At 38.0% G+C, this 18,483-nt stretch overlaps 1 protein-coding gene across 1 annotated transcript in view; it reads left to right on the plus strand.

Moving 5' to 3' along the window:
* Positions 1 to 18,483, plus strand: part of LOC139953809 (uncharacterized) — a 77,631-nt gene that overhangs the window by 38,548 nt on the left and 20,600 nt on the right. The window contains exons 2-3 of the mRNA XM_071953376.1: positions 14,435 to 14,506; positions 16,834 to 16,905. Of these exons, the coding sequence (XP_071809477.1) occupies positions 14,435 to 14,506; positions 16,834 to 16,905 (144 nt within the window). The remainder of the gene's footprint in view (positions 1 to 14,434; positions 14,507 to 16,833; positions 16,906 to 18,483) is intronic.

Raw genomic sequence — 18,483 nt, forward strand, 5'->3', positions numbered from 1 at the left:
CGCATTAAGACGCTTTTGACTCGCACGGATATATTTACCTCTAATGGATTGGCCACCCCTGTCAATAAACCGACACAAAGATTCTAAAATTAGCTCTGAAAAGTCATATAGAGTTGAGCAGGCAATATGCTTTTTTATTAAACAAACATTTTTTTATTTTATTAGAAAATTAGCTCTGAAAAGTCATATAGAGTTGAGCAGGCAATATGGTTTTTTATTAAACAAACATTTTTTTATTTATTAGAAAACCAAACAAATGCTGCACTTTCTGCCCACCTTTTCTATTAATAATCCATCTAACAAAATTTTGTTTAATTATCTGCACAACTAGCCAGCGCCGGTAAAATATTAGGCGAGCGCAGGGGGTGTAGCATTTTTTTTCTGGGGGGCACCTCTGCCCAATTAAAACCAAAGTTTCTAGAAATATTTCTCATAAACAAACCCCTTTTCAGCTTTCTTGTTATATCATTAACTGTTTTCGATAAGATAATATAATGTGAGTGTAAATGCAAACACAATTTTCTTTTTAAAACTTTGAAATGATCGCAATAAAGCTTATAAAACGTAAATAATTGCTTGAGTATTTTGTTATCTTAAAAACCAAAATTTTAGCTGGAGGAGGTCATTGGGGGGCACAGAACTCCACTTTAACAAAAAAGTTCTAAAACTTCACCACAAATATCCAGTTTTAAAAAATCACTAGAGCTAGAAATCTCTCCAAAGCTTCACCAAAAACCATCCAGATTTTAAAAACCACTGAAACTAGAACTCTCTCCATAGCTTAACCTTTCTCTTGACCTTACAATGTCCTTTTCATCCTCTGTCTTTAAGTAGAAGAAACAAAATATAAGATCTCTACATTCCATCTTCCTAAAAATACACCGAAAACCTTTTTGAAGAAAGTGAACACAGTCCTCGAAACAGTATCCAACACGTTCGATCGTAGTGGCCGGCAGCAGAAAATATGTTGCATTTTCTTTTTAAAGCCGAGCTGAAGCTAGAATGCTAATCTATCCGATCCGGAGGTTTGGTTACCTGCTTGAGATGAACGCCTTAAGGCTTCTTGAAGTATAGCCCTTACCGTTTTTATGATTAGAGAGTTAGCTGGCAATAATTGATCAGGACTAGCTTGACAAACGGCCTGGCCGGTGCGACCATTCTGAGAATTAGATACTTTTAGGGTTATGCTCTTTGCTAGAGTGAAGAGCCAAATATTGGCAGCTATTTGAAACGCGAAACTGACGGTTTGTTTCAATCGTTTTGGATTGAAAGTCAAAATTGACAGTGTGGTGGGTCTGTAAGTGTTAGGACACTCTGATATTAACAACCGCCCCTCCCTGCTTCTAGATATCGGACAGGATGCTACTTTATTCCTGTCCTCACTGAGAATTATATTTTTTTTTTACCCCTACACCGATGTATGTCAGCACTGTAGGTCTATAAGGCCTCAGCTGAGTTCTCAAAATCAATTGAAACATTTGAGTGAGAAATTACTTCTTTCTCAAAAACTTCAGATGGAGCCGTTTCTCACAATGTTTTATACTAACAACAGCTCCCCATTGCTCATTACCAAGTAAGTTTGTAGGCTAACAATTATTTTGAGTAATAACCAACAGTGTCCACTGCCTTTAATGTTTGTCAGAATAAGATTACAACGGTAAATTTATCTACTCTCAAACATAATTTAATAAGAGAGACCGATATTTCCCTCAAAATGTTTCCTCAAATCGGATCTTTCCGTGTCATGGTGTTCCTCCAGAGAGGAGTGTAACATTACATCGATGTCAACAAAGATTAATAATCCAAGTTGCTGACTGTTACAGTAACCTATAAAACCAATTCCCCGTGGAAGTTACTGGTAGTATATCAAGCTTGTTTCCACTCCACATGAGTATACATTCTTGCAAGTCGCAATTAAAATCCTGAAACTTTAGAGCTTGCCCAAACTAAAAGGATTTAAAAAAAATTGGCCCAAGACTTCATTTCTACCAGCAGAAACCAAAAAGGTGTAATGTTTTTTTTTTTTACAACAAATCTACCAGGTTGTGACATTGCCAGAGGGAAGAGACGAGGAAAGAAAGTGCTTGATTTGTTGCCGAATCCTGCGTTGTTTTGTAAAATAAATGCTAACAGTCACCGAGAAGTCTTGTAATTTATCTACAAGCAGACAATTATTCTTCTCGTCTCCGGTAGCTGGCGCGAGAGCAAGGTGATAGCTTTTGTTTCACCGCGTTGCTCGCCTAATTGGCTAGATATCATCCCTCGAATAAAACACCAGACTATGTGAGGAGTCCAACACCAGACTTCGGAAATTACCTGCTGGTACAAATTCTTCTTTTGATAAATAATTGACTGGTTTTTCTTTTTCGTTTTTTTTTTACTTTTTTTTTTTATTACTGCGAATACAGGGATGAGTGTTGATCATTTGCAACGGAATGATTTATTGAGATAAAAATAGAGTACCAGTCCAAAATGAGCAATATATTATCGTCCATTAGGGTATGACAGTTGTGAATTTCACCGTTTCATAACAGCTACCTTTAAAGGCAGTGGACACTATTGGTAATTGTCAAAGACTAGCCTTCACAGTTGGTGTATCTCTCAACATATGCATAAAATAACAAACCTGTGAAAATTTGAGCTCAATCGGTCATCAAAGTTGCAAGATAATAATGAAAGAAGAAAACACCCTTGTCACACGAAGTTGTGTGCGTTTAGGTGGTTGATTTTGAGACCTCAAGTTCTAAACTTGAGGTCTCGAAATCAAATTGGTGGAAAATTACGTCTTTCTCCGAAACTATGGCACTTCAGAGGGAGCTGTTTCTCACAATGTTTTATACCACCAACCTCTCTCCATTACTTGTCACCAAGAAAGGTTTTATGCTAATAATTATTTTGAGTAATTACCAACAGTGTCCACTGCCTTTAAAGGGAAGGTATAATGTTTGGTAAACACCTTTAAGATAAGCAGCAATTAAACAACTTTTGGTTGAAAGCCTACAGTAGCTTTCGATAGTTTAAAGCGTTTAGAGAAAATTTCAAAGTTATGTGGTTATGGAAGATTTTATGTGCTAACATTTGAATTTGAGAAGCGGTTATATTCGTAACATTTCTCAGAATGTGTATTCCAATAGGGATTATTCGTCCTGTGTGGACATAAATGTTCCAGATGTGTCTTTAAAGCACACTGTATACTCAGTACTCTCCAGACTTTCCTGTGAAGACAAATCTAAGGCCATCATTACTCGGGTGGGATTCGAACCAACAACTTTATTTGTTGTTTGTGAGGAAGATATTATTGTACCATCTCTTACCCCAAATCTCAATCAGTGAACGAAGCAATCATTCATTTAAAATCCGAGAGTTGGTCTAAAAACTTGGATGAATTAGTTAGTATTCTCTGCACAGACATCACATGGCTCTTGAACAAGAAGTGGACAAAAACAGCCCTCAAAAACCCAAACGCCAAAACCTGCAAATTGTTTTCTTGAATAGTTTTACCGGAATCGTCAGGGACCTTTTAGTTGTGATTTCAAAGCAGCGAGATAAACCAGATGACAGATTCTGTCTTCAAGTCTTGCAAACCCTCTTCAAGTCTTGGCCAGACCCTCTTAGTAGCTAAGGGAACTAAGGTTTGAAGAGGAGGTATAATGCTCTATTTATTAAATTGCCGCTGGCTTCTTTGCTTTGATGCCGCTTCGGATACTGGCCGCACTTCCCGTCAGGCCTGGAAGTTTGTCTTTTGAGAGAGCAAAGCCATTTTTCATTCCTCCATTGGAAAATCTTTCAGTCTATGGGGAACGTTTGAAGAGGCATCAAGGCCAAGACCAGGGGCAACAGAGTGCATGGCCTTCATGCCCTCTGGGGAATTCTAGGCCTATCCTGTTTCATCATAGCTCTTAGATGCCCTATGGAAAACTTAGCTTGAATTCATCATTCCTAAAAACTTTTTTTTTTCAAGAGATTTTCTTTTTTTTTAATGACGCTTAGATAATCTCATTCTGAAACTAGTACCCTGGCGAAAGAAATATCCTTTGACTATTCTTCAGGAATGTCAAACCAAACTTAAAGGAGAATGTTTGGAGGAGTATAACGATGTATCGTTAATTGGTTTTCTTTGTATCAAAGTCTTTGTGCATCAGCTGTCAGAATATCAAACAAGGTCGAAGAGGACTTGTTGACTTGTTAATATTTCCTGCTTGCATCTTGTCATTGATGACAGCATCCCGTTCTTATATGGGAGCTTATCCAAGACTTAGTCAAAGTCCTTAGAGGATTTGAGTAAACAGTTAATGCAATTCCTCACATTGTCGACATGAGAAGTGACTCGAGGCATGAACTTGGTCAATACACGTTGGGGGGGGGGGTGGAAGGTGGCCCTTTAAACTTGATTTTGAAAACTAGGCCATTACGGTCCAATTCTCAACCATGATGTGTTTTTATTGGGTCCTTTGTGAGGTTTTATTGGGTCTTTTAGGTGTTTTTATTGGGTCTTGTAGGTGTTTTTATTGGGTCTTTTGTGTGTTTCTTCGCCTCTTGGTTGAGTAAACTAATGTTTCGTTGAAATGAAGTGGGGCAGCTAATCGTTTTTTAAGAATGCTGTGTCTGAGTTTTTGTCATCACGGTCAAGATAGAAGAGGTTTCTTCATATCCAAAGATGAATACAATTCCTGTTAAACGTTAGGATATGAAAACAAGGTTATCAAGAGCAACCGATAAACACAAACAGAAAAGGGCTGAGGGTATTTCCCTTTTTAGAATAACGGGGGAATCAAAAGAGTTTTTTTGGGGGTTAGTGAAATGTAATCATTTTGGCATGGCATTATTTCCAGTTTGTTTGGCCTGGAAAAACCTGTATTGTACGAGAAAGTAAAGAGTGGATTGCAACAGAAATCATTTTGTGACCGCAGTGATTTTTCCGAAACCTCCCTTTAAGAGATTGTCGTGCAACACCCCCCACTTGGGGGGGGGGGGGGCGTTAGGAAACACTGTGCCATCAAACATTGCTAAATTTTGTCGGAGGTCCAGACCTACCAGACATCATTGGGTGACCGCAGCGATTTGTCCGAAGCCTCCCTTTAAGAGATTGTCGTGCAACATCCCCACTGAGGGGGGAGGGGGGGGGGGCATTAGGAAACACTGTGCGATCAAACATTGGTAAATTTTGTAGGAGGTCCAGACCTACCAGAAATCGATGTGTGACTGCAACGATTTTCCCGCAGCCTCCCTTTAAGAGAATGTCGTGCAACATCCCCACTTGGGGGGGGGGGGGGGGGAGGGGGGGGGGGTAGGAAACACGGTGCCATCATCAGTAGTCTTGAGGAGAGGTTTATTGTCAGTCACATTCAACGTCGTTGGGATCGTGGGCTCGTTCTCCCTCCAGAGAGTCTGTTTGCATTCATGGCTCGGCATAAATCACACCGTCGAAACCATCCCTCAAGAATCATCGCCAGTCCCGGACCCAGGAAAATGTCTTGTTCAAACAAATTTACTTGAATCTCCAGTGTCGGTATTGTTGTGATTTTGATCGGAGCCAGCCGGCCGCCTCTCCGTTGATCGGCTGGGTGAATGTCACCGGTTGATCCACCAGTACCGGGTATTGACTGTTTACTTAATACCTGGATTGTCCTTCATGTGCATTATTCATTCCTGACAAGAAAAGTAAATATATTACAAGGGGTGTTGTTTGTTTTTTATTTCTTTTTCTGAGTAGTTATTTGCTCTGCTCTTATAGAAATGGAGCATAAAGTGAATTTGTGATAATAGGATTCCTTGTGTATTTGGATGTATCATTTGTAAATAAACTTGTATGACTTTTTCTTTCTGAGTAATGAAAATAACAACTGTATTTATATAGCGCCTAATACCTTCAGAAGAAGGTAGAGCTCAGAAGAACAAAACGAAAATAAGAAACACAATGACTTGAACAGAGATGTTTTTAGAAGAGGCTTGAAACTTGAGATGGTGGTGGCTTGTTTGGTGTGTAGAGGGAGGTTGTTCCATAAATGAGGTCCAGCGAACTGAAAACTATGTTCACCATATGTTATGGTGGCAATAATTGGAAAAACAAGGGTGTCTTTGTTTGCTGAATGGAGTTTTTTTGTAGGCATGTATGCTGTGAGAAGATCTTTGATCCTTAAAGGCAGCGGACGCTATTGGTAATTACTCAAAATTATTGTTGCCATAAAGCTTACTTGGAAATGAGCAATGGAGAGCTGTTAGATAGTATAACAAAATTATGACGAACAGCTCCATCTGAATTAACGTAGTTTTCGAGAAAGAAGTCATTTCTCAATAAAATATTTGAATTGAATTCAAGACCTCAGCTGACTGAGAGGTCTCGAATTCAAGGCATCTGAAAGCACTCAACTTATGCCAGAAGGGTGTTTTTTCCCGCAACTTCGACGACCAATTGACCTAGTGAAGAAATACAACATGAAGTGAACATGAAACGACAACATTGTCTGCTCCATATATCATGTATCAGGGACCTAACTAGTTATCCAATTTTACTTTTATGCTGACATTTATCTGTGCTTATGTTTACATTAAAGGCAGTGGGCACTATTGGTAATTACTCAAAATAACTATTAGCATAAAACCTTTCTTGGTGACGAGTAATGGGGAGAGGTTGATGGTATAAAACATTGTGAGAAACGGCTCCCTCTGAAGTGCCATAGTTTTTCGAGAAAGACATAATTTTTCCATGAATTTGATTTCGTGAACGCACACAACTTTGTGTGACAAGGGTGGGTTTTTTCTTTCATTATTATCTCGCAAGTTCGATGACCGATTGAGCTCAAATTTTCACAGGTTTGTTATTTTATGCATATGTTGAGATACACCAACTGTGAAGGCTAGTCTTTGACATTTACCAATAGTGTCCACTGCCTTTAAGTCTCCCATTGAGGATAAACTTTGGTCCATCTTTGGTTGTATCCAAGAAACAAAACTGTCAGTAATGCTCTGGCATTCAAATTTTGGTGCCATTCTATTTTATATTTACCGTAACCGCATCAATTCAAAGCAAGCTGATTCTCAAAATGCTTTAAACTATTGAAAGCTACTGTTCATCTCAAAAGGTGGTCAAGTCAAGTTTTCTGAGACATCGCAGAAAATCCGGAGCGGTTATGTTCATGCAAGAAGTATAATCCCAAAAAGGAATACAAAATCTGAGAAACGCTCCCAAATTCAAATTTTGGGGCAAAAAAACTTGTATTCTTTTTATACGTACATAATCACAATGTTTCGAAGTGAAATGATTCTAAAAATGCTTTATACTGTTGAAAGCTAGTGTATGGTTCTAACCAAAAGTGTTATTGCCATTCATCTTAATAGTGATTACCAATCGTATCCTTAATCAAATTTAAAAAATCCCATTCCCTTAAAGCCATTGGACCCTTTCGGTACAGGAAAAAAAAAAAAAAGTTCACAGATTTACAAATAATTTACAGGGTTTACAGAAGGTAATGGTGAAAGACTTCTCTTGAAATATTAGTCCATGAAATGCTTTACTTTTTGAGAAAACTGTAAAACAATATAAATTCTCGTTAACGAGAATTACGGATTTGTTATAAACACATGTCATGACACGGCGAAACGCGCGAAAACAGGAGTGGGTTTTCCCGTTATTTTCTCCCGACTCCGATGTCCGATTGAGCCTAAATTTCCACAGGATTGTTATTTTATATATAAGTTGTGATACACGAAGTGTGGGACTTGGACAATACTGTTTACCGAAAGTGTATAATGGCTTTAAGGCGATCCCCATTTCTTTTGAAATTTCCTCCTTGTAGTAGAGACAATACATTTCAGAATTCCCAGGTCCCTCTGGTTGGATTTCACAAAGAGTTAAGACTAGTCTTATCTCGAGTTAAGACGCGTTACTCGTCCTAACTTAGGACTATCCATCGGTTTTAATATCTCCTAGGACTAGTCCTAAGTCAGGACACGTCCTAACTCTTTGAGAAATAGGACTATCCATCGGTTTTAATATCTCCTAGGACTAGTCCTAAGTCAGGACACGTCCTAACTCTTTGAGAAATCGACTCCAGGTATTCCTTGCCTGGTTTCACACAGGGGATGTTAAAATACCCAAACGCACCATAAATAAATAAATAATTTTATGACAGGGAGCAACTGGCTTCTCAGAACACCCTGATTTGAGACATATTTGGCATTTTTACATGCACTCAGGGGGTGGCTTTGTCACCCCTTACCCCATGCCAAGAAGCCCAAGACAAGTTGTAAATCCTCCTTTGGTCTTGTGTCACGCGAAAGTCAAACTTTTTTTTGCACTTTTTTTTGTTTGTTATGACACGTTGGTTACAATTTGAACATGGAGGAAGGGGAACAAAACTATTTCTGGCTGCTGGGAAATGTTTGCGATGAAAGAGACTTCTGGTAACTGTCAAAGACAAGTATTCTAATGTTGTGTATCCCACTTCCTACGTGTATGCATAAAATAAAGAAACATCAGCAAATTTTTGCTCAAGTGGTCAAAAAAATGCAAGAAAATAATGAAAAGTAAAAATGACCTTGATGTCTTTCTCAGATTCAAATTTTTGGGATGAAAAACTACCTCCTGTTCTATAACTACATTACGTCAAAGGGGGTGGAACATTAAAAGCTCTCCTTACCAAGTAGGTTTTTATGGTCATTTACCCAAAGTATACCTTGTCATGGTACTGCGTTTCTAATTAATATTGCTCGTGCAGCATTCTTTCACATAAAAAAATACAGCAAAGATCAATGCTGCAGAGTAAATTCATGTGCAACTCAATTTCATAGAGCTGCTAAGCACAAAAAGCTTAGCATGAAATTTCTTCCTATGATAAAAACAGGATTACCAACCAAATTTCTATTTGTTGCATATGGCTTGTACAGGTATTCAGCTGTTGTTTGCTTTTTCTGAAAATCACCTGGAAATTTGGTTGGTAATCTTGTTTTAATCAAGGAAGAAATTTGTGCTTAGCACCTCTATGAAATTGTCCTTAGTAAGTAGCATGATTAAGTACAAACCGTTAAACAGTCCCCCTCCACATATTAATGATTTGCCCCTTACAATCCTCCTCGTAAACTCTTTTCTGATGATCCTAACCTCCTCATTCTGCCTTTATCTAATTGTTCATGGAGTGACCGATCTTTTTCTCGCCCTGCATCGCGTTAAGGAACAAATTCCCCGCACGCTAATCAGTTTCTTTAAACCAGTTCAAGAAAAACCTCAAAACTTATCTTTTTAATAAAGGCATTCCAAGTTTTTGTTAATCCTTGTTCTTAAAAGGCAGTGGACACTATTGGTAATTGTCAAAGACCAGTCTTCTCACTTGGTGTATATCAACATATGCATAAAATAACAAACCTGTGAAAATTTGAGCTCGATTGGTCGTCGGAGTTGCGAGATAACTATGAAAGAAAAAACACCCCTGTCACACGAAGTTGTGTGCTTTTAGATGCTTGATTTCGAGACCTCAAATTCTATTAACTTGAGGTCTCAAAATCAAATTCGTGGAAAATTACTTCTTTCTCGAAAACTACGCCACTTCAGAGGGAGCCGTTTCCCACATTGTTTTATACTATCAACCTCTCCCCATTACTCGTCACCAAGTAAGGTTTTATGCTAATAATTTTTTTGAGTAATTACCAATAGTGTCCACTGCCTTTAATACAAAGTATAGTGTGAGCGGGGCTTTCGATGGTGCTTTCATGTGTTCTCTTTTAATGCTGGATATGAAATTGCAATAACAACCATATAATCCTGAGCCGACATTGTTTCAGTTCGATGGTTCTACTAACACCTTATCAAAATTAAAGTTGTAACAAAAAACAAATATTTTAAAAATCGTTTTTAAATTTCATATTTTGGTTTCTCCTTCTAAAGTTTGGACTGGATGTGCATGTTCCACTCTTTTTTGTTATTTTCCACCCCCAACCCAATTTTTTTTTTTTAAACACCCCACAAACAAAATAAACCTCTCCCTCTCTTTACTGGATGCTAATGGTCCAAGATTTATTACTTTTTTGACAACTTCTGTGGAGTACCATTGCACAACAATCTCCCTATGGAATAAAAACCCAAATGGCATAAATCAGAAATGGAACTGAGCTGATTTTATAAACCCAGAACTTGAGCGGTGACTATTGGTCTGTCCTGTTTGTTTTTAAATAAAGATTTTTTTTTTTTTTGGGTGCTTTCAGATCCCTAAAAAAGGCTTGAAGTCTTTTAATATTTGAGTGAGAAATTACCTCTTTCTCAAAAACTACTCTCTTAATGTAAAAGAGTGAAAAAGCACTCTTTGAAGAGCCATATGAAGGACAACTCTTTTTCGAGTGGTCTTCCACTCTTTTAGATTGAAGTTTGCATCTTTTTGAGTGATTTTTCACTCTGTCCTGGAGTGAAACCCCCTCTTAAAGAGTGAAATAACCACCACTCTTTTTGAAGAGCCGTATGGAGGACAGCTCGAAATGTAAAGCGTGGTGTTTTTAACAACGTTTTATACTACCATAAGCTCATTGCACGTTACAAAGTAAGTTTTTATGCTAATAATTATTTTGAATAATTACCAATAGTGTCCTGTGCCTTTAAGGCATACACAGGCAAATACTTTACCCCCGGGGTCGATTTCACAAAGAGTTAGGATTAGTCCTAACTTAGGACTAGTCCTAGGAGATACACAAATCGCATGGATAGTCCTAAGTTAGGACGAGTAACTGGTCCTAACTCGAGATAAGACTAGTCCTAACTCTTTGTGAAATCCACCCCTGGACACAGTAGCACAGACATCAAAACATCAAATCGTGACGACCGACCGTCACCAATAATCAACATCACCACAATTTCCAACTAATTTTTCCCGCTGTAAACTATAAATCTTTGCCAAGTGTAATTTCCACCGACGATAAAAACATTTTCATTTCGATTTTAAAGAGCAAGATTTATGACATTTTCATCTCAATTTGGATTTATTATTTCTCGTGTCATTTGTGGCACAAGAAGATTCAGGAATCAATTTCAACAAAAAAGCATTATATTTCACTTTTGTGCATCCGTGTTTGGTTATCACTCAAAATTTATGGCAATCAAAACATACTTGGCTAGAAGTACTGTTATTCGATAGTATAAAGCATTTTTAAAATCATTTCTTTATATCTAAATAGTGGTGGTTGCGTCTTTGATATGGTGGTTGCGTCTTCGATATGGTGGTTGCGTCTTCGATATATCACTGAAAATCTCTAGCGGTTTACATGTCCTAGCAGGATGATAATTTCTGTAATTGAAATACACAGTCTGAAAAGTGTTCTCATATTCAAATTTCGGGGGAAAAAAAGTGAAATCTTTTTCAATAACCACATAACTTATACCTGTACTGTTGTTGTTGTAACTTTAACCAAGTCACTTTTTTTCGTTAGAGCGGGTGATACTCTTTGAAATACCATTCACTCAAAAAAAAATCTATTTTTCAATGTTTGGGGCCAAAAATCTGACATAGCATCTTTAATTTGTAAGTGTATGTGGTTTAAGGCATTGCATGGTGAGGTATCAATATATATTTGGTTTGCGGTAACACGTGTATCTACTAATGCCAGGGAGAGTTTGTTCTATAGAGAAATGTCTTGCTATATATTCTACTACCGTGGAGTAGATTTTTTGGATTGTTCGGGAGACTTCTCAGTTCTGAAAAGAACTGTCCAGTTTTTTTTGCTACTACCTAGGCGGAAGGTAGACAATCGGCTGGGACTCGACTTATCGGCTTATAGGATTATTATTAACTGCACTACTGCGGAGTCAGTTCTTAAACTGGTCTCATTGTTTAGACTAGCTTGCTCTAGTCATCGTCATTTAAAGAGCGGTTACCTTCCCTTTAAACTTGAAAGTAGATCACTGGCTTGGAAATGAAACTTGGCATCTGACAAACCGATGCTCTAGGCATCGTCATTTTATGAGCGGTTACCTTCCCTTTAAACTTAAAAGTAGATCACTGGCTTGGAAATGAAACTCGGCATCTGACAAATCGATGCTTTGTTGTTATTCTGTTGCTTCTAAAGCAATTTTAATATCTGGTGTAAGTATTTGTTTTCTTCAAAAGCAATTTCAGTATCTGGAGTAAGTTGTGGTGTTACAAATTTAACCTCTACTCTTTAACAGTGTCAAATAAAAAAAAACGGTACATACAAAAAGCAACGCAATTGGTTTTTACACCACCCTTACACCACTGATTCGCAGATTCTCAATTTCATTTTGATTTGAGGAAACCCTTTGAGGGTGTGAGAGACTTTATTCGCGGTGTGAAATGTGAGAGTTACACAAATTAATCCTGTCTGTCTTCGCTGGATTGATCAGTGAAAGTCAAAACAGGGCGTGGTATGTACACAGGATAAGTTTCCGATCTTTAAAATTCATGCTTAGTAAAAATCAAATTACTAAATTTGATTTTTACTAAGCATGCAATATTTTCTGCTTATAAGCATCTCCATGAAATTGGGCATACGGTTTGCCCTACAAGATGGCGACTTTCATAGCAACAAAGGGGTTATTCCCTATGGTTTATAACTAAATACTGTGGGTGGGGGGAATAGGTTGAAACAACATGCCTAATGTACGGTTTTTAAAGACACGCTATAATTTCTTTGGAATAAAATAACTGTTAAAGACGCTGGACACTGTTAATTGTCAAAGACCAGTCTTCTCACTTGGTGTATCTCAACATATGCATAAAATAACAAACCTGTGAAATTTTTTAGCTCAATTGTTCCTTGAAGTTGCGAGATAATAATGACAGAAAAAACACCCTTGTCACACGAAATTGTGTGCTTTCAGATGCTTGATTTCGAGACCTCAAATTCTAAACCTGAGGTCTCGAAATCTAATTCGTGGAAAATTACTTCTTTCTTGAAAACTTAGAGGAAAACTCACATTGGTTTATACTATCAACCTCACCCCATTACTCGTTACCAAGTAAGGTTTGATGCTAATAATTATTTTGAGTAGTGTCCACTGCCTTTGAAGAATGCTGTGATGCCATCCAACACTGACCAAAACATAATCTAATCCAGCTGTAAATAAGATATTATTTTTATTCAAAATGCATCCAAAAATAGTGGAAAACTCTTGAAAATGATATGTTTGGAGAAACTTAAACTTGCAAAAGTCCTTGAAAAAAGGAAAGAGATTGTTTGACACCAAAATATCAATTTTTGACATTTTATCATCACTTACAGAAATCGAATAGTTGCTTTATTTAATATGTGAAACAAGAATAAGACTTTCAGTAACGTTTAAGGATCATGTTGCTGAAGGGATGTTGGGTATTTTTCCTGTTTTGGCGTCGGGTTGCACTTGTCAAGGTGCATGGAAGATGCCTAGGGTAGGGGGCGGGGGCGGGAGTGGGACAGGACAACTTTAAGATGAGAATATTATTTTCTCAAAAGCAAAGAATAAAGTAAACTTGCCGTTTCATTTCATTTATTCTAGTAATAAAGCCAAGGTCTCCAAGAATCGTTGTACTATCCAAGAACCCAATTGGAGAGAAGACAAGGAAGGGACGTTTCAGTTTTAGATGTGGGAGGAAAACCTCAGAGAATTATTCAATTACGATCAAGTAGGGACTGAAAACCCAATCCACATAGTGTCCCCAGCGGGATTCAAACCGGGTCCAGAGAGGTGAAAGGCAAGGCAAGATTACCACAACATCAATCTGACAATCGACTTGAGCAAAACCAACGCTGAAACTAGGGTAAAAAGGGGTGGCACAAGGGGTGCACCTTTTTTTTGGGGGGGGGGGAGGGGATTGTGGCCACCTAAATTTTAAGGAATGGGGTTGCTGGGAAAAGAAATTGTGAGAACAAAAACACTGCTGTCGATTATCATTTTAGCAACTTACACAGGTGGCCAGCCACATCTTATAGGCCTGTGCACTCTATCACAGTCTTTTGAAATATGTCACCTCTGACCTTTTCACTGTCTGTGGGTCAAAGGTCACATTTAGAAAAACCATTGTAACTTTGGGAGGGAATTGGATTAATCTTACATGGGTGGGTACTGCCTAAATGGAAAACAGCTGTTGAGAATACACTTAGTTTTCTCCTCTATTTGAAGAACTTGAATATTTTTGTCACTTTTTTCATTGTATTCCGTTTATTTGATTGTGAACTTTTTCAGTGCTTTTTTGTACCTAAGTTGCATTGTTTTTACAGTTTTTATAGTATTTTGGTGTTTATGCACCTTTTTTTGCGTAAAGGCTTTGATTTTTATTGATGTTTTGCCCAAATACAAAACCAATAGTGTACTCCTAGGTAGTTAAAATTGCTTGAAATTTAGACGAAAAGGTGACAATCATTATGTAAGATCACATCCATAATTTAATTCTTACAACATCGATACTTGCTATTTTAGTGTAATAATAACCAAACTTCCCATTCTTGTTTTTTTTTGCAGAAATTTGAGTTTCAACAATCTCACCGCACTCCCTGCAGATGCCTTTGGTCATGTAACCAGACTCCGCCATCTGTAAGTATTGACTTAGGTGCAGCCATTAATAAGTCACCGCACTATACAAGCCAAGATTTAGTTTCCTTGAGATTTTACAGAAAACCTTCTGACTTTTTTTTTTTTTTTTTTAATTAGTTTAATATCATGATGAGTAGGAAATGAGAAGAAATATTCAGTTCGTGAGAGGAAAACCCCAAATGGGGGAAACCCATGCAATCATGAACTGAATACCCCAATCCACACGCAAGGCATCTAGTCTGAGGTGGGATTCGAACCTGGGTCCACAGAGGTGTAAGCAATATTGTCAGCTTAAACAGCTCTATCAAACTATGCCCAGGGTGGATTTTACAAAGAGTTAAGACAAGTCTTATCTCGAGTGCTTAGGACTTAGCATGTGTTTTTAATATCTCCATCGTACTGTTTTTATCTTTCGTATTTCGTCTGTATATTGTAATACTCAGAGATGTTTATATTATATTTCGATGTATTTTTGTATAAACAGTAAATTTTTAGTGTGTTTTTATATTACATATTTTTAGACACGCAAAACCAAAACGTATTTCACTGTTCAAATATTTGTTTTTTTACAAGTGACAATAAAACATTATTCTATTCTGTTCTAAGTTAGAACTAGTCCTAACTCTCTGTGAAGCATTTGGTTAGTGGTATATCCATAAACCCTCTGGATATTTCCGCAAAGTGGTTTAATTCAATAAGGTTAATTAAGTTAAGGTGAGTTTTGCAGTAGCATCACATGTATGTTAATCTCTTTTGAGCAGTGTTAGTTCTGAGAAGAGCACTGGTGCGGGTTGCCAACTCCTGAAGACCATCAGAGCACACTGATCGAAATGTTGAGTTGTCAACCACCGGGTCTTTTCTGAACCAACACTACTCGGACGAGTTTTGCACACGGTGCTACCGCAAACCGCACCTGATTAATACTCCCACTATGCAAAGTTTTAAATCCTAGGTTAAAATTTGAAAACAGTGAAGTCCATTTGTACGATGTGACTCATCTTCTCTTTAAGCATTTTCACACCGACTGAGACAATAAAAAGGCAAACCTTTTTGTTGATTTCAGGCAAAGTATTTAAAAATAGCTCGTCAAAAATTGCCCTCCAGGGCTCATTTCCGTCTGCGCTACAGGCTCCACAACTCCCTCTATAACCACACAACTGTGCGGAGAACTTTGGACCAGCTCATTTCTGAAACAGGGTTTCCTCAATTGTGTTTTTTTCATTTTAATATTTTCCCCCTACAATTTCATGAAAAAAAGTTCATTTATTGTACGGTGTAGGTCTCAAAATATATAAATACATGCCACAGGTTATGATAAATTTACCTCGGGGATGAATGGAACGTTCCAGTTTCCATGGCAACCGTTTATTGAGTGGGTACCTTGTGAACTTTGTGGGGTCTCCTTTCGCTGGATTCAGTGACTCAAAATTACTCCATACTGATGTAATTTGGCCCATGCTGGGTGTCGTGGTTCCACGCTGTACTCTGTCTAAATGGAAGTGTTTATGACTTTTCCCCTATATATTAGTGATATATTGTATTGCGATGGAAAAATTACTTACAAAATCACCCCATGTCATGATTTTGTTGGTTTGCGTAGGTTTTGCCAATGAAACAGTAAAATTAGAGACCTTACCACAAATTAAGTGTAAAATTTACCCATCAGAGTATATGAGATTTTGTTTAAACCTCAAATCTTAACGCTTTCTTTTTTCCTAGACTCTGTGAAATCTAAAATAAAAATAGCTCTAAAATAACTGCTACAAATTATCTGGCAGAAAAATATCTATTTGAAAAAGTACTGTGGGAAGAATTCTTACCATAATAGTTCCCAATAACGCCATTTTGACGAGCGATTTGGCTCTGCTTTGAGCGTGTTAGACTGCAAGCTTACGCATGTGTTAATTTGAGCATAAGGCAATCAATACATACCGGTACTTAATATAAAACATGTTAGTGGGTGCACGAACGCACAACAATTAAGTGTCGCCCGTACTGTGAACCTTCACAAAGGAACACAGGATTTGAAATACTATAAAAGAGAAAAGTTTTACAGATCTTCCTACGCTAGTACCCCTCTTATGTGTTCCAATAGAATTGAATATTAAACTCAAACTGAAACCCTTTGAGGAGAAGGAATGGCATGGAAAATTCATCCTCGACTTTGAATTTCATTTCATTTCCATTTCATCTTGGGAAAACATTACAATTAACTCTTTTTCCTCGAAATCATAATTCCTCCTGACGTCTTTCTGCAAAATAATGACTTCTCAAGAAGTAACTTCCTTATTATCTCCTTTTCGGGTCGTTCTCTTTTGTTTCATCAGGAAATTAGTCGGTAACCGCATCCGGACTCTAAACGAAGACGTATTCCGAGGACTCAAGGAGCTGCATTCACTGTGAGTAGTCCAGGGTGGGACTGGGGATGGGCAGAGTTAGCTGGGTGAAGAAAGGGGGGTCACCTCCTTCAACTATAAACTGAGTAGCCAGAGGAGGGGGGGGGGGGGGGTTAGCATAAGACGAGTCTTTTATGTTAGTACATCCCATCCCATTCACCTCTGAACACTTACATTTCTAAGCCCACTTCTTTCATTTCCTTAATAGCTAACTGCAAATCAGCCGTATTAAGAGGCTGTATTGTTGACCTTACTGCAGTGCGTTTTGGCGACCCCAACCAAGCCCATCCAAGTCAACAAGTTGGTTACCGATTGGTTTGAACAGCCTCGTCACCATGGTTCAACCGAACACGCGAATAATGCTCAACCGATAGCCAATGCTCAACATGTTTCTGGTTGAGGTCGCCAAAACGCACTCATGTCTACCCTACACCAGCCCTTCCCACACTCCCTCTCACCTCAAATATGTCAGAGCTAATTTAAAGTTCTCTCTTTTACTTTGTTGTCCTCTTTTTCCAACGTGAGGAGACAAACAAGTGCCCCAAAATCCCTCACACTATGTTTCACTCTGCGATTCAAAAGAAATAGATGACATTACGTGTAATTAGCTGTGACAGGTGCATTGGACGTAAACGGTAAACGCCAGCGACAGTAGTTAGTGTTCCCACCTGTAGGGCCTTGAGTAAAATGTAGCGAGAGGACAAATAAATTCCACAAGACTTTTATAGAAATGGTCTCAGACGATTCCCAGAGCATATTTTGTCTCACAACTTTCACAAAATTAGGAAAATAGTTGCTCAGATTACTCCCTGATTTTATCGTTAGAGTCCCCTTCGGAAAACTGCGAGTCTGAAACACTTGTTACGAAACATTTTGCTTGAAGCCCCGTAGGGAAATCAGTCGGATTTCAGAGACGGAGATTTCTGTCACCGGAAGAAACAACAGTAGGCAAAACTTTTGAGTCTCGACATTAAAAAAACTACTTTTAGGGTTTAGACGAAGCTCTTAACCGGAAATTTAGCCAAACAACCGGAAATTTAGCCAAACAACCGGAAATTTAGCCACAGAAATAAAATCAAAATGTGCATTTATTGCTAATTGAAATTTTTATGGCTACTGTATTGCCACTGACAGCGTTATTCTTTAAAACTTTATTATGATTTATTACCACTTTGGTTAAAAACTTTCAACGTTTTATGTGTTTTTGCTGAAAACAATCTGTTTTGAATCCACTCGTTTTCCTCCTGAGGGAGGAGGGAGGGTCCTAGTAACTTCGTTGACAAAACGAGAAAGCTTGCCGACTTTAATTTAGCTGAAATACAAGAAATCTTGGGAAAATAACCCGGGGTAGTACTCTGGCAAATGCCTTGCCACAAGTCATCGCTCAATATTTTTCTTTGAGTTGTGGGATCAAGAATGGCAATGAACAATTCATCTTTAAAGATGCACTGATAAAAATATTTTACACATTTGACATTGGTGTTGAACAATGACAAATTAACTCTTGGGGGATTTTAACGAACGACCTCTGGATAAATGAACCAGTGGTTTACCAACTGAACTATGTTGGTGGTCTCGCTG

The sequence above is a fragment of the Asterias amurensis genome, chromosome 22 (assembly GCF_032118995.1).
Source record: "Asterias amurensis chromosome 22, ASM3211899v1".
Lineage (NCBI taxonomy): Eukaryota > Metazoa > Echinodermata > Asteroidea > Forcipulatida > Asteriidae > Asterias > Asterias amurensis.